The sequence below is a fragment of the Vicia villosa genome, linkage group LG3 (genome assembly GCF_029867415.1).
Source record: "Vicia villosa cultivar HV-30 ecotype Madison, WI linkage group LG3, Vvil1.0, whole genome shotgun sequence".
Classification (NCBI taxonomy): domain Eukaryota; kingdom Viridiplantae; phylum Streptophyta; class Magnoliopsida; order Fabales; family Fabaceae; genus Vicia; species Vicia villosa.
The window spans coordinates 214,329,822-214,346,703 of record NC_081182.1 but is presented as its reverse complement, the minus strand read 5'-3'; the positions used below and the strand labels follow the sequence as shown (position 1 = coordinate 214,346,703).

The 16,882-nt window shown below is 29.8% G+C and overlaps 4 protein-coding genes across 5 annotated transcripts; 3 read left to right on the top strand and 1 right to left on the bottom strand.

Moving 5' to 3' along the window:
* The first annotated feature begins 2,941 nt into the window (after positions 1 to 2,941).
* LOC131657345 (large ribosomal subunit protein eL18-like) lies at positions 2,942 to 4,026 on the top strand. Its single transcript, XM_058926751.1, has 5 exons — positions 2,942 to 3,007; positions 3,192 to 3,260; positions 3,345 to 3,473; positions 3,661 to 3,846; positions 3,946 to 4,026. The coding sequence occupies exons 1-5, from the start codon at positions 3,005 to 3,007 to the stop codon at positions 4,003 to 4,005; spliced, it is 447 nt and encodes a 148-aa protein (XP_058782734.1). The 5' UTR covers positions 2,942 to 3,004; the 3' UTR covers positions 4,006 to 4,026.
* Positions 4,027 to 5,893: 1,867 nt separating this feature from the next.
* On the top strand, positions 5,894 to 6,914 carry LOC131657344 (large ribosomal subunit protein eL18-like). The gene is made up of 4 exons (XM_058926750.1): positions 5,894 to 6,064; positions 6,157 to 6,363; positions 6,464 to 6,649; positions 6,759 to 6,914. The coding sequence occupies exons 1-4, from the start codon at positions 6,062 to 6,064 to the stop codon at positions 6,813 to 6,815; spliced, it is 453 nt and encodes a 150-aa protein (XP_058782733.1). The 5' UTR covers positions 5,894 to 6,061; the 3' UTR covers positions 6,816 to 6,914.
* Positions 6,915 to 8,358: 1,444 nt separating this feature from the next.
* Positions 8,359 to 11,525, bottom strand: LOC131657342 (SUN domain-containing protein 4-like). Of its 2 annotated transcripts, XM_058926748.1 has the most exons (6): positions 11,409 to 11,525; positions 11,141 to 11,251; positions 10,820 to 11,014; positions 9,188 to 10,434; positions 9,004 to 9,089; positions 8,359 to 8,627 (listed from the first exon to the last, which is right to left on the bottom strand). In XM_058926748.1, exons 3-6 carry the CDS (start codon positions 10,977 to 10,979, stop codon positions 8,399 to 8,401), a joined length of 1,722 nt encoding a protein of 573 aa, XP_058782731.1. In that variant the 5' UTR covers positions 10,980 to 11,014; positions 11,141 to 11,251; positions 11,409 to 11,525; the 3' UTR covers positions 8,359 to 8,398. The 2 variants fall into 2 exon arrangements, with proteins under 2 accessions (XP_058782731.1, XP_058782732.1); XM_058926749.1 differs by lacking the exon at positions 11,141 to 11,251 and having other exon boundaries at positions 11,409 to 11,508.
* A 2,373-nt stretch (positions 11,526 to 13,898) lies between these two features.
* On the top strand, positions 13,899 to 15,290 carry LOC131659909 (uncharacterized). The gene has a single exon (XM_058929025.1). The coding sequence runs from the start codon at positions 13,899 to 13,901 to the stop codon at positions 15,288 to 15,290; it is 1,392 nt and encodes a 463-aa protein (XP_058785008.1).
* The last annotated feature ends 1,592 nt before the right edge of the window (positions 15,291 to 16,882 follow it).

Genomic DNA, 16,882 nt, shown 5'->3' with positions numbered 1-16,882 from the left:
GTTGGCGCTTCGACAATTCGAAAGATGCAGAGTTATGAGAGTGAGGAAGGAAAAACTCAAAATAAGTTGTTGATGTGTTTTGGTATGAAACAAGTGACTTTCTTATATAATGAAGTAAACAAGCCAAGATTTCTAATCTAAGCGATGTGGGACTAAAGAATTTTTCCAACTAACATACAATGTGAGACTTGACTTAATGAATTTTTTCAATTCATCTCCCTATATTGAAATATATACATAATGTTCCAACAATTTTCGGCACTATGAATCTTCCTGGAAATTTCTGGTATTTTTCAAATATTTGGTAATCGTCCCAGAAATTTTGAAAATTCTGGTAAATCGCCCCATAAGCTTTGAAATTTTTGGTAAATTGCAACCGGAAAATTCCCAAACTTAAACAATTTTTGGTATAAGAGCACTATTTGGTACTAGAAATTTTGTTTTGCTTATCAGAAATTTCCATTTTAACCTACGCCAATAATACATTTTTTTGACAAATACAATTTTTTAAGGGTAAATAATATCATAGACATTTTCAAAATAAAAAATGGGAATGAAAGAGAGAAGGGGGTGGCAGGTTAATTTCTCCTATTGTTCCTATTATCTTGAATAGAAGTTATCATGAAACTATAATAATGTTTTATCATTTGAAATATTTTATTTTTATAGAATTTGGACATAAACTAGTTTTATAAATGATGTTTGGTATTTTATATTAGGAAGAAAAATTTAATATAAATTTATTCTTATTTATATTAATTACAAATATAATATATATCAATTTGTTTCATGATAACATGTCAATTTGTTTGTAGAATTTTGAATATGTATCATGTATGTATTTTATAATAATTATATTAGTTATAAACAAAATTAGTTTATAATTATTATTAAAATATTTATTATCTTGATATTAAAACATAGAAATTAACATATTAATTAAAAAAAATTGATATTGTTATTTATTTTTTAGAAAAAATATCTATTATTATATTCGTAGAGGTATGAATCTCAATTCTGATTCAAATTGTTTCCATTGTAGCAGGGAAGAGGAATTTCTAGATCATCTTTTGTGCATCTGTTTTGTTGAGAAGCTTGTTTGGAGATAGATTTCCAATTGAAGCAGAATGGATATTCGCCACGAGAATCATGGGTGGTGCAACTTTTTAAGTTGGTTCAGATTTTTTAAAGGGAATAGGGTTAAAATCGAAAATGAAGGTTATTATTTGGATGGTTGTTTGTTGGAGTCTTTAGAGATCGAGGAATGAGATTTTATTGTTTGAGGAACGCATTTGCGATGTTGTGTGGAATATCAAATTGTGGGCTTGGAAATGAGCTTTTATAGGCGATATTACCTATACGAAATGTAATTTTTACGAGTTTTGCAAAGCTCCTTTGATTTATTCAGTTTAAATTTCATTTGACTTGTAATTTCTCATTTTTTCGAAGTCTTTTAGAGTCTTTTTTCGACTTTCTAATCGGGATTGAGTATCTCTAGTACTCTATTTATCTAATCTTTGCTTTAAAAAAGTACAACAACAAAGACTTGTGAGACAGAGCATGGTTATTTTTAGTTTTTATAGTTTTTAGTTTTTTTTTTAATTTTCGTGAGACAGAATATGGGTTCACCTTTTAGTTTTTGTAATACATATTTCCCTCAATTTTTAAAGTTTAATCATCCTTTTTTAAATAAAACATTTGAAAAGAAAAACTTGACTGATTCGTTGGAAACCATGATGATTTTTTTTATAGTAAAGTGTCATCGGAGGAAAAACATTATGATTTAAAAATATTTTCGTACATTCATATAATTTGAGGACATAGATCCAAAAAGAGAGGCGAAGTCAATTTTTTGAGATTTTATCCTGCAATTCTCATAATTACAGTGTTTATATTGTAATATTCATTGTGATTTATTTTGAACTTTAAAAAATTGTATTTTCTTTGTAAAAAAAATTGTAATTTCTAAATTGTAGGAAAATTTATGAGTTAGTATAAGTATTTAGAGTATTTTATGAGTTTTTACCGGATTTTTGGATGATCTATAAGTTTTTACTAATATTTTGGGACATCTCATGAGTTTTCTTTACTGGATTTGAACAATCGCACTTTTCAAATACACTACTAAAATTATCAAAATCCTATGAATTTTTATCGGATTTTTCAACTATATTACTAATTTTTTTGAAAAACTACGAGTTTTTACCAAATTTTTAAAATTTTATAAGTTTTTATCGAACTTTTCAAAAAAAAATCTATAAGTTTTTATCTTATTTTTCAAAATTTTATGAATTTTTTAAAAATATGAGTGTTTATAATAAATTTTATTTAAAAATTGTATAATTTTTATCGGATTTTTCAAAAAAATTACAAATTTTTATAGAAAAAAATCTATGAGTTTTTGACGGATTTACTCAAATATACAATTGGATTTTTAAAAAATTTACCAGTTTAATTGAATTTTTCAAAAAACCCAAAGAGTTATAAACCATACTTGATTTTTTTTTGTTTTTTATTAAAGATATTTTGGATAATATGAAAAGAAAAAAAAACTTAAATACAATTTTTTAAGTGTGATTTATTTATTATTTCAAATAAAAATATAATAAACATATAATTTTTTTCTTTATATATATATATATATATATATATATATATATATATATATATATATATATATATATATATATATATATATATATATATATATATATATATATAATTTTCTCTTATTTTTATTCTTTAAAAAAATCTTTAAATATATTTGACATATTTTAATTGAAGAAAAATATTAATTACACCTGTAGAGTTGTATCTAAATATTATGCGGAATTAAATTTTATAGAATCTAAATTTTGCGAGATATTGGGGGTTGGGCTTTTAATTGATTGAGCCGGAAAACAAAACCACAAAACCCTGGACTATGTTATTATGCCTTTAAATACCAAGACTCCCAGACGAAGTAGCTCATAGGCTCATAGCTCCTCCAGAATCCTTTTCTGCAATGGTCTGCTTCTTACTCTATTTTCTTTGTCTCTCCGTCTTTAGTTAATTTGATACTTCCTCTAGTCTGAATTATAAACAATTATTTTTTTTTAAGATTTATTGAATAATGAATGTATTTGGTTTACATAATTTTTATTTGAATTTGTATTTGGTCTACATAATTTTCATTTGAATTTGATACACAGGGTGCAATAAATCTCAAAGCCTACGGCAACAGTGAATCTGATGATATCTACCTGGAGCTCTTAATCAAGGTATTTTTAAGCTGAACTGTTCTCAATTACTTGTTTTGATTTTTAAAATTGGTATAAGTATGTGTATTTTTATGTATTACACAGCTATATGGCATTCTAAGGAAGGTTGATAGCAAGTTAAATGAGGCTATACTCGAGCAATTGATCATTAGTAAAGACAACCAACTTTCAAGAATTTCTTTGACACGGTTGATCGATGCCTTGAAGGACAAGGTTTGTTGCTTTGTATAATGCTTAGCAGCGAAAAAATTTTACAACTTGTTTTTACTAATTTTACACCCTAATTTTACACTCTGAGTCCGGGCGCGTGTCTTGACTCGCTGCTGGAATGTAGTTTACACCTAAAATTTGTTTTGTTTGTAGTTTCATTAACTCTTTTTATGTTGTTATTTTCTTTTAGGAGGGCAAAATTGGTGTTGTTGTAGGTGTTGTAACTGATCTTGATTCTACCGTATATGATGTCCCAGCCATTAAAGTTGCAGCAATATCTTTCACAGACATGGCGCGTGCCCGGATTGAAAGTGCAGGTGGTGAATGCATTATATTTGAACAACTCCACTTTGGGGATATATTTGGATATAACTCGGTAATGTTATGTTTTCGATTATTTTAATAGTAACTGGTATTTCATTACCTTTATTGTTCTGCTGATAAAACATTTTTTTTAATATTTTGTTTAATTCAGGTGCTTGTAACGGAGTCAACAACATCTTGGTGGCCGGACCTCTCCTCTGAGGAGGACTAGTATATAGGAGAAAGACAGTGTGATTTTAATAATTTTAAATAAGTTTTTATTGGTTTAATTTATGAGTTTAATGATTACGCATCTATTTTTTTTAGTGCAAGTCTCCCTATAGACTAATAGATTAACATATAAGGAAAAAAACATAATTCAAATTATAAATTCAAATTAGAGTTTGTTAGAACAAGAGTGAGTCTTTGCCATATTCATTGAAGAACAAGAGTGAGTCTTTGCCATTTGAAAATCTGATTTGGCAAAAGAATTTGCATTAGGGGAGTCTTTGCCATTCAAGTCATCTCTCCCTCCATTGTATCTGATCCAATGTGGAATTCCAAGTTTGATGATGGTTGGTTCATTCTTGTCTAAACTTGCAATTAGTCCTTATGCACTCTTCCAGTCCAAAGTTACACTTCTGTTTTTACTCACTCACTAACATTTCCAAGGTGATCGACCTGGTAAACTCACTGGATTACTGGTAGGACTAGTGGATCACTGGTTAGATCGTATGACTTTTAACTCGATAGTTTATATAAAATAAAAATAAATAAAAAATATTCATTACGTTAAATTTATAATTATAATTTCTTTATAAATAAAATATCTTATGCAATAGTCTAATAATTATAATTTTTTAAAAATAAAATATCTTACACAATAGTCTAATAATATAAAAAATTATAAATTCATATAATTTAGAATAAACAAAAAATTGGCATCATCATGATTCATTCTTATAAAGGGACGGGGGGTTCAGTATGGGTGAATGAAATTAGAATGACCAGGCAAATGAATTAATTAGCATAATGTAGCAGATATATATTAGTATAAATCAATTTTAGTGGCAAGTATTAGTATAACATGAAATAGCAGTAGTAATGTAACTTAATTTAGCAGGTATAAATAGTAACAATGAAAAACAACAGAGTAATATTCTTAACAGGCTTTGTAGTCTTTACATAATTGTTAGCAGTGTCCTTTTAAATTAGTAGAATTGCTTCCAATGATATAATAGTAGCAGACCAAGAAATAAAATAGATAGCAGACAGAAACATGTGACGAGTAGAATAATATTAGGAGTGTTTCCAGAATGACCTGCTAACCGTTGTTTCTTGTGACGTATTTGCGATGTCTGCGTAGATTAATGGTGTGGATTTATTATTGGTGAATTGTTGTCGTTGATTCATTGTTGTGATATATTGCGGCGTTGTGATGCAATGAACTTTTGTGAGTTATTTTTTTTTTTTTTTTAATAAGCAATTGATTGATAAAGCTCGCACTAGGGGTGCAACCCTTACAAAAAGAAACGCTCCTAAAGGTTAACATAATCGGATAAGGGAAGTTTAAACCATTCGTAATAAGATGGTCTAAACTTAGGATATCCGACACACAACCAACGCCAAGCTAGGAAAACTAAAGAAATAAAGTTTTTATTGAACTTTTTAAAAAATCTATAAGTTTTTATCCAAGTTTTCAAAATTTTATGAACTTTGATCGAATTTTTAAAAAAACTATGAGTTATTTTAATCAAGATTTTAAAAAATTGTATAATTTTTATCGGATTTTTCAAAAATTTTACGAGTTTTTATAGAAAAAAACCTATAAGTTTTTAACGGATTTATCCAAATATACAATTGGATTTTTAAAAAATTTACCAGTTTAATTGAATTTTTCAAAAAACCCAAGGAGCTATAAACCATACTTGAATTTTTTTTTTTATTAAAGGTATTTTAGATAATATGAAAGAAACAATTTAGATACAATCTTTTTAGGTGTGTTTTATACTTTTTTTCTTTTTCAATAAAAATATAACAAATATATAATTTTCATATATAATTTCTTCTTAGGTTTATTCTTTAAAAAATATTTAAATATATTTGTAATATTTTAATTGAAAAAAAATATTAATCACACCTATAAAATTCCCTTAAATTTTGCGAGATATAGGGTTGGGCTTTTAATTGATTGAGCAGGAAAACAAAACCCTAGACTATGTTATGCCTTTAAATACCAAGAGTCCTAGCCAAAGTAGCTCAAAATTCCTCCAGAATCCCTTTCTGCAATGGTATGCTTCATACGTCTTTAATCAATTTAATATTTTTATTGAGTAATGAATGTATCTGGTCTACATGATTTTTATTTGAATTTGATACATAGGGTACAATAAATCTCAAAGCCGACGGCAACAATGAATCCGATGATATCTACCTGAAGCTCTTAATCAAGGTATATCGCCTTCTAGTAAGAAAGCTTAGGAGAGAAAGCAAGTTCAATCGTGCTGTACTCGATCAATTGATCATTAGTAAAGACAACCAACTTTCAACAATTTCTTTGACACGGTTGATTGATGCCTTGAAGGACAAGGTTTGTTTGTTGCTCTTTATAATACTGCTTATAGTTTACATTTAAAAGTTGTTTTGTTTGTAGAATCATTAACACTTTTTATGTTGTTATTTTCTTTTAGGAGGGCAAAATTGGTGTTGTTGCAGGTGTTGTAACTGATCTTGATTCTACCGTACATGATGTCCCAGCCATTAAAGTTGCGGCAATATCTTTCACAGCAACAGCGCGTGCCCGGATTGAAAGTGCAGGGGGTGAATGCCTTATATTTGACCAACTCCCCTTTGTTGATATCTTTGGACATAACTCGGTAATGTTAATGTTATCTCTTCGATTATTTCAATAGTAACTGGTATATTTCATTACCTTGTTGTTGTGCTGATAAAACTTTTTTTTTTTTAATATTTTGTTTAATTCAGGTGCTTGTAATGGAGTCAACAACATCTTGGTGGCCGGACCTCTCCTCTGAGGAATAGTATATAGGAGAATGACAGTGTGATTTTAATAATTATTAGTATTTGTTTTCCTAATGACAATGCGAGTCACTTTATTATTACTGGTTTCCTTTGGAATTTAAATAAATAAGTTTTTGTTGGTTTAATTTATGAGTTTAATGATTATGCCCAAAATCTGATTTGGCATTAGAATTTGCATTAGAGGAGTCTTTGCCATTAGAGGAAAACTAAAGGTACATGATGGTTTTCTGGATTGGTGGTGAAGATAGGAATCTTAGGCAGAACATATTGAACTTGTCAAGAATTTTCTGTTTAGATGTTGGTGAAATTCGAATCTTCGAGGAGCTAAGGTTAAGAAATACGATTCAATTCATCTCTCCCTCCATTCTATCTGATCTAATGATTTTCATAAGATGGAATTGATTTTCATAAGATGGAATTCGAAGTTTGATGATGATTGGTTCACTGCTTCTGTTTTTAATCACTCACTAACATCTCCAAGTTGATGATTGTGATTTGGTTGAAGCAATGTTTTAAAACCCAGACTATCACTGGATTACTGGTTGGATTAGTGGGTTACTGGTTAGATCGTATGACTTTTAACCCGGTTTTTTATATAAAATAAAAAAACGTAAAATTTATAATTATAATTTTTTTTAAAATAAAATGTCTTACTCAATAGTCTAGTAATTATAATTTTTTAAAAATAAAATATCTTATGCAATAGTCTAATAATATAGAAAATTATAAATTCAAATGATTTAGAATAAACAAAAGGATTGTATCATGATTTATTATTATATTTATATTTATAAATCCTAATAACTTAAAAGTCACAAATAGTTTATTTATATGATTGACAAAAAAAAAACCCTAAACTTAACTTAGAAAATTATAAGTTCAAATAAATTATAGAAACTTAACAATTCATAAGTTATATTTTTATACGATCTTTTTCTGTTTTTCTTCCGTCTTAAGACCACCTGTCACAAGTATCTTTGTAGGACATGTCCAGATCTTTATAGAAGACATTTTCATCACAAGATTCTACTTCATTTTCCTATCTGTCAGAGAGAGCCGTCACAAATTTGATTGTTTCGATGTTGGGTTCATCTTCTGACTCATCATCTTCTAAAACAATTATGCCAATCATTATGTTCAGTCATGATTTTAGATATGCATATCCGAAATATCTCTGAGTATTTTCGGATATGCATATCCGAATTAATTTTTTTAAAATTCTTTTTGATTTGTTCTGAGATACATAACTCCAAAAGTGTTTTTCACCTGCATTAAGAAATTCTAAAAAAAAATAATTATATACTGTGGATTTTAATTCGTATACTTTTGACACATGGATTTTGAATTTGAATGAAGGACACATCTATTTCATTATATTTTGTTTTGTTTTGAATGAAAATAATTAACAATAAATTGAAGGCTAGAAAACCAGAGCTAAATAAAAAACATTTCATTATTTCAATACAATTCCCAAAAAAAAACACCAACTAAACTTTTAAAAAAATGTTTTGGGATCATAAAATGTAACCAACACCATTACCCTTGAAGATAATAACATCTTAAATTCAATTTAAAACGGAAAATTATGAAGTTAATATAAAAATAATAATGTTACAACTCAATAATAGGATAAACCAAGAAGAACTACATTTGCAAAATTTTCTTGATTTAATTGCTCCACATATGCTCATAATCATATCCAGAGATAGCTTTAATATTGCAAATAATGAAAAAATAACACATACACAAAACACTAATACACCTTTGTTTTCCAAATTTACTTGATTTTCTATCACCTTTTCAACCTCATTCCTGCAATATTTAAATTAAAAAAATTAATTAATTATATAATAAAAATCATCATAATCCAACTATCTCAAATACATAATTTTAAATGATAAAAATCATTTTATAATTTAACTACTTCAAAACATTTCTCAGAAAATATAGTCAGATGGTATGAATTGAGACGCTGAAGTGTTATGAAATTTTGAAAGATAAAAATCATATTATGATTTAAATATTTTGAAAATTTTCTCGAAAATATAGTCAGGTGGTATGAGTTGAGACGCTGAAGTGTTAAGAAGGAAGTTTTAGATCTCGATTTTCCGTGAAAAAAACCTAAACCATCGGATTAGCCTTAGAGGCGCACCAGATCAAGGCCGACTACTAAATATCGTAAACTCACCTCAAAACCGCATTGTCTCTAAGTATATGATTCAATTGCTCTGAAAAATCGAATTTCCAAGATTCAAGATCTCTAACATCTTTCATCTGCAAAGAAAAAAATTATTACTATACAAAGAAAAATCATAGTGAAGTTTCATAATTTTTATATAAAAAATAATAATGAAGGAAGAAATTTAACATACTATCGTTTCTTGTCTGGCAAGGAACCTCCTGATGTCCTCTTTGATCATCTGCAGAACTATATCGGTTTCGCTTACCTCTTTGCCATACTCTTTCAAAATTTTAACATATCTAGAATTTAAGTCCTCTAAATATTGCTCCAAAACCGACAAATTTACGTCGAGATAACGTACTTTCTGCATTAGAATCTTTAGGACAGTATCCCCTGGCATCCTGCCAACTTGTTGACGGGTTTCCTCGATCGGATCGAGAGTATTTCTGTTTACAGTTTCATCGTTCGCAGAAGAGGTTTCTGCAGTAGTAGTATCAGAATCGATTTTCCAAATATCGTCATTATCATCATCGTGCTCGAACGAGTTACGATCGGACGGTGATATTGCTACCTTCTTTTCACCGTTTTCTTGAGCATATATCAAATCCTCAAGCATTTTCTCAACGGCGTCGACACCATAAACTTCAACTATGCTCAATGTGCAATAAAATTCGAATCCATAATGACTTTGAAGATTCAATTTTAGATATCGAACCCATTTCGGTTCCTGAAGAACAAACCGTTGCGCCTGTTTCACATTCGAGGCAGTGAAATTTCCGAGAAATATCCAAACATCGGTCGGGTAAACCAAACTACCATGCAATTCAAAATCTTTCAAGTTAGAAGAATAATGCTCAAAGTTAGCAATTTCTATCGTATCCACCAAAGTTTCTTCGGCAAGTTCTATAACAACGAATTTCTCTTCCGTAGAACACGGATTCCGAAGATATTTGTCTTTGTCTCTTGTTAAGATATTCGAAGCTCCTTTAGCATCTTTGTTAGAAGCTAAAACTTTTGCACCTTTCGACGAAGAAGCGTAATTGTATTCATCGCCACCCGGCTCTACTCGATGTATTACACTTCCCGATGGACTAGTACTCCAATTAATTTTAGAACTAACTGCCCTGCTCTTGAACTCATCGAGACCGAGTGGCACGGCCGCAGACAACCGATCAATCTTCTTAACAGACGATTCAGATCTCTCAACTTCGTGTTCCTTTCTAATCGACAAAACGTACTTTTCTTTACCGCTGTGCTCAAAATCGTCCATGTTTTCTTTGTCGAAAAGCGACTCACCAATAAAATCATCAGTTTTAGCTTCTTCAGAGCATAAAGTATTAGAAGGATCAATCCCTTTAGTCAAATATTCATCATCGGATTCGGAGTTTTTATGCTGCCTGCGCTCGTTTTCTTTGACTCGAACTTCCTCGGAAACATCTGCATATAAAGAATATGCATGCTAAATAAGAACGGGTTTAATTTATATGCATTGTCAGCATAAAAACGAATTACACATGCATTCAATAACGTCGCGCGTCCACCAAGATCACGGCTCTCGAACCCTATTCGGCTAACAAATCAACTACTAACATTTTCCTATGACAAGAAATCAACTTTAAGAAATCGAATCTAGAAAATCATCACATTGGCCTATTAACGCAAAAACTCGCGCAATTCAATCACAAAACAAGGTCATGTATCTGTCTCTCGGAGACTTAAAGGATCAGACTAAGTTCGAACTCTGGCGAACGAGAAAATATACTAACATTTGTCTATAACAAAAAAAGCACCGAAAAAAAGGCGATCAGGAAATAAAAGCTACCTCGATATCCATTGCCGGAACTGATCCATAAGCTGAAGAGCAAAACAAGTCCCCACAAAACAAAAACCAAAGACAAAGAAACTTTATAAACACAGTTTCTTCCACTTGCAGCTTTCTCTATAGCTCTTCTTTGTAAAAGAGCTTTACGCGATCTCTGCATTGTTCATCAATCCAATCCAATTCACTTCAACTTCCCTGCAAACAAAAAAAAGTGCTTAAATTTTTCAATTACATCTAAAAGTGCTTAAATTCTTCAATTCTAAAGCAATCTTCAAGTCACAAAAAAAATCACAAATCTTAATAGTAAAGCAAAAGAATAACCTTTATAGCAAAATGAAGCAAATGTCACCAGAAAGATGATGACAGCAAAACTTCAACCCAATTTCCCAATTCAACTCAATCCAATCCAATTCAATAAGCAAAAATAAGATCCTAAAAAATCAAAATGACCCAAAATTCAATTTGAATCAAAATTTCAACTTTTCCAAAAAAACAATAAGCATGCAATAAAGGGTCATCAAAAAACATTGAATTCAACAGAAACATAAGAAATTCAGATGTAGAGTTGAAAGAAACATTGAATTGTGACCTTTTGGGGATTGAAGAAGAAGAAAAGTGATGAACTTTAATTGAGAATCATTGAGATGAGTGAGATAAGCAAAGAAAAACAGTAATCCAGGTTGTCTTCAGCACTGTCTGTTTTTTGTTCTTGTTTTAAATTCAAAAAATGTTTTTTTTTTCTTCTTCTTGTCTTTTTTTATATATGACAACGGAAAACGTTACTGTTGCTGAAAGTAATATATTTATTCAATTTTAAAGTATATTTAATTGTAAAAATAACTTTATTTGATTTTGTAACCAAAAAAACAAAATGGTCAAAATAATATTTCTTTTGAATAGGATAAATGTGTTTTTTAATTAATTAATTGGATAATATAAATATTTTTTTAAAATAGTAGTAAGTTAGAATTTTCTATTTCAATTATATTTTTAGGATTAGTTAATATATTAAATTGGATTTATTTGATAAATACTTTTTTAGGGCAAAAAGAATATATTAATAATGAGGAAAAACATGAAATTATTATTTTATTGTTTTATATGTTTTATACACATTTAATAATGACATGATAAGAAATATATTATATTTAAATTATAAAATTATCATTGTTAAAAATTAGTTAGACTTTTATTAAATAATTTTTATATTTTAAATTTAATAAAAAATTAAAAAATATACTTAAAAAAGACTTTATATGATTTTTTTCACAGGTAAAAATAATAGAAGAAAATTTATATACAATTTCTTATGTGTGGTTTATACTATTTTCTAATTAAATTATGACAAATGTATAATTCCCTCTACATATAATATTTTGAACAGGATAAATATGTTTTTTAATTAATTAATATGTATTTTTTGTAAATAGTAGTAAGTTAGAATTTCTATTTCAATTGCATTTTTATAATTAATTTATATATTAAATTGGATTTATTTGATAAATACTTTTTTAGGGCAGAAAGAATATATTAATAATGAGTAGAAACATCACAATATTATTTTATTGTTTTATATGTTTTATATATATTTAGTAATGACATGATAAGAAATATATTATATTTAAATTATAAAATTACCTTTGTTAAAAATTATTTAGACTTTTATTAAATAATTTTTATATTTTAAATTTAATAAAAAATAAAAATATACTTAAAAAAAGACTTTGTTTGATTTTGTAACAAAAAACAAAATGGTAAAAGTAATATTCCTTTTGAAGAGGATAAATATGTTTTTTAATTAATTAATTAATTAACTAATATAAATATTTTTTTAAATAGTAGTATGTAAGAATTTTATTAAATAAGTTTTTTATATTCAAATTTAATAAAACATAAAAATGTACTTAAAAATATAAGCATGATTAAATAAATTTTAATAATTTAAACAAATCATCGATAAGACTAAGGGCTTGTTTGTTTCAACTTTAAAAAAATAGATTTTGCAAAACTATTTTTTAAAATATTACAAATTTTTTTTAATTATTTTTTCTAAATTGAAAAATTATTTATTACATCCTATAACATAAATAAACTTTATTAAAAACCAATACATAATAAAATCACAATTTTTTATAAAAGAGGTATTTCAAAAATAATTTTTTATAAAAATATATTTGAAATAGCTTCAAAATTAAATAATTTTGAAATTTCGTTATAAAAAAAATTGATAAAAAGATAAAATACCTAAAATATCATTTTAAGAATAAGTATTCAAAATAATTTTTCATCTGAAGCTTTTATGAAAAAAAAATTATTAAAATTTTTTTTACACAAAATTATGCAACACTATAAAAATCATTTAAATAAAAACAAAACAAACGGACCATAAATAATCAAATTCAACTTTTATTTTAAAAAAAAAATTGCTAACGACTGTCCTTAGAGTACTCTTAAATGATTAAAGTACTAAATCTTTTTTATAAAAGTCACTTTTTAACAAAATTTACTTAAGAAAATATTACATATATTTATAAAAAAATGTATAAAATAAAATCATCAAGAATTATAATTATTTGATTTAATTAAAAAAAGGACGAACTTAAGACGAGATGGGCTGAACGAATAGGCGGTGCATATTTTGGCGGACAACAGGCTTTGGCAGAACGATCTTTGGTCGACAGTAGGCTTTGGTGAGGCAGACTTTAGTTGACAGCGGATCCAAAATTCCAACCCAACCCGTCAATTTTTCGGTACATAAACTGGTCCGACCTATTTTCCCACCTCTAGCTACAAGACAATGAATAAATAATGAATATATTTAACTTTTTCTAGATTAGGCTTATTTTCTTTTTTATATTAATTTCATAGTTCATTTTATTCTTTTAATTAATTAATATATATATATATATATATATATATATATATATATATATATATTCACTTTACAAAATGGATTATGTTATGTGTGACCACTGTGTCTTATAGGTACTCTATCCATGGGAGGCAAAGCAGACTTCTTAAGGCCAAGAGAGGACTAAGGCAAGGAGACCCCATGTCTCCTCTCCTATTTGTCCTAATTATGGAATATTTGCATCGATGCTTAAGGAAGTTGCAGTGTAACCCTCAATTTAGATTCCACCCGAAGTGTGCCAAATTGGGAATCACCAATATTTGCTTTGCTGACGACCTAATTCTATTTGCAAGGGGAGACACTGTTTCGGTCCAGCTCATTATGCAGGCAGTAAAAGGATTCTCTCAAGCAACAGGCTTGAAAGCAAACCCTCTGAAGTGTAAGGTTTTCTTTGGGGGAGTTAAACCTGATGATCAAACTGATATTTTAAATATTACTGGCTTTACTGCAGGTTCCTTTCCGTTTAAGTATCTTGGTGTCCCAATCACCAGTAGGAAGCTCCATATTGCTTTGTACCAACCCCTTATTGACAGGATTGTCCACAGGATACAGAATTGGACTGCTAGCTTCCTGAGTTATGCGGGCAGAAGACAACTCATCCAAAGTGTGTTGAATGCCATGACCTCCTACTGGATGCAAATTTATCCAATGCCAAAGAAGGTGATACATCACATTTGTGCAATCTGCAGGAGTTTTCTATGGAACAGTAGGGATGGAATCAATAGGAAATCTCCCATTGCTTGGGAATCAGTTTGTGAACCTAGGAAAGCTGGAGGGTTGAACTTGGTGGACCTACACTGCTGGAATAAAGCAACTATCATAAAACTCTTATGGAATCTTCAGGCAAAAGATGACAAATTGTGGGTCATGTGGATGCATATTTACTATCTGAAGGGACAGCCAATTAACTCGTGGAGAATACCAACCAACTGTTCGTGGATTATGAAGAAAATGATGAGCTATAGGGAAGATATGACTAACAGTACCTATTGGAGTAACTCTCTGCAGGCTGGGAGGTATATTACCAGATGCATGTACAGGGAGCTCAGGGGTGAGAAGGATCCTACCCCATGGTACAAATTCTTTTACCAGAATGCGGCGAAGCCTCGAGCTAGATTCATCATGTGGATTGCACTTTGGGACAGGTTGCCTACAAAAAGTAGACTAGCCCGGTTTGGCATTATAACGAACGTTGAATACATGTTCTGCAGGATGGAGGATACACAAGAACATCTCATGTTTGATTGTGGGGTCACAAGGAACATTTGGCGGTTGATTTTGCAGTGGATTGGTGTAAACAGAATTCCAACTGGCTGGCAGAATGAGAAACAATGGCTATGTGAGGAAACTTCTAGAAAAGGATGGAAAAGAATGCTACTTAAGGTGGTTGCGGCTGAAACAGTCTATGCCATATGGGAGCTACGAAACGCAATTATTTTCAAGGGCCACAAGGTGGATGATGAACTCCCAGAGAGAATTCGCACAAACATTGCGACTAGATGCAATGGTGTCCCTAAGCTTAAGAATCATGTTAGCTTAGAAGACCTTAGCATTAGGTAATTTGTTTTTCAGGCTGTTTGGGTGACTTTGAATGATCTGGATTACCTGGATCCTGTTGGATCGGTGTATGCTTTAATGTTTTTTGGTTAGTAATAAAATTATATCTTCTATCCAAATATATATATATATATATATATATATATATATATATATATATATATTAATATTTTAACTCTTTAAGATGTATTATTTTACGTGTTACATATGTTTTTTATTTAAAAAAACTAAAATATATTAACGAAAAAACAATCTTTCAAGCACAAGATGTACAAGAAGAGCTGTCCAAAAATACAACCATTCACTTCACATACCGACAACCGAAAACCTATCCTGGCTACCAGTGCCTAGGATGCACTGAAGCGGATTAATCCTCCAAACCTGATACTCAACTCTATAAAAAGACATGTGAGACTTTAACCACCAGAAGGGATGAATTTTAACCTTATCACACATAATCATCTAAGATAGACTCTTATTCTGGAAAAACGCATTGGTTTCTCGTTTTCCAAATGAACCAAATAGTTGCTACCGAAATAATATGTAACACTTGGATGCATTCTTTTCTCCAACCATCGAACGACACAAATTAGTCATAATGATCCTTACAATTTCCTTGAAAAATCGACTTAATCCCCAACCACCCAGACAAAATCAACCAAAGAATACTATAAAATTCACACCAAAAAAACATATGATCTCGAGACTCGTTTAAGCCACATAAAGATGAACAACTTTGCTCCATTACGCTAATAATATGTCTTTGCATAAAATTGTCTTTCGTCGGAAGTCTTTTACGAAATAACCACTAAACAAAGAGATTAACCTTCAAAGGCACCGCTTTCATCCACCAAAGCTTATGGTAACAAACCAAATGATCATCCAAGATCTTTGTCAATAAATGATATGCAATTCTTTCATTATAACAATTTGAATCATGAAGTCTCCACACCCTCGAATCAGCCACATTAACCTGCAAAACCACAGAACTTAGAAGCAAAATGCATTCCCTCACCATCTCTTCCTCCCACGCAAACAACCTCTTGCGTCATCTCCACGCGACTCTATCCACCCCTACCCTAAGGAATACATATGTGCGGCTGACACATCCTTATCCACAGCTAACTCAAAAGCATACTAAAACGATTCATCAACGTCCCTCCTTCTAACCAAGGATCCTTCGAGAACAACGACTCTACCCCATTACCCACAACACGCTCAATATTATTGAGCAACCACCCTCTATCGACCATGTCAACTACTAGTCTATTCCTATTCACTGTCTGCCACCACACAGACCTTCCACCACTCTCATACCTCAACTGCCCTCCTTCCTCTCCATAACGTTGAACTAACACCCTACAACAAAGGCTTCCCCTTTCCCTCAACATCCTCCAACACCACTTCCCAGATAAAACCACATAAAACTCCCTCAACCTTCTCACTCCCAGACCTCCATTCTTCTTACTCAAACAAATAGAATTCCAATCAATCAACGTCATTAAACAATTCAAGAGTAGAAATGATACTTGCGGGAGCCTTGAATAAAGAAAAGAAATAAACTGGAATAGAGGACAAAAAGAACTTTATCAAAA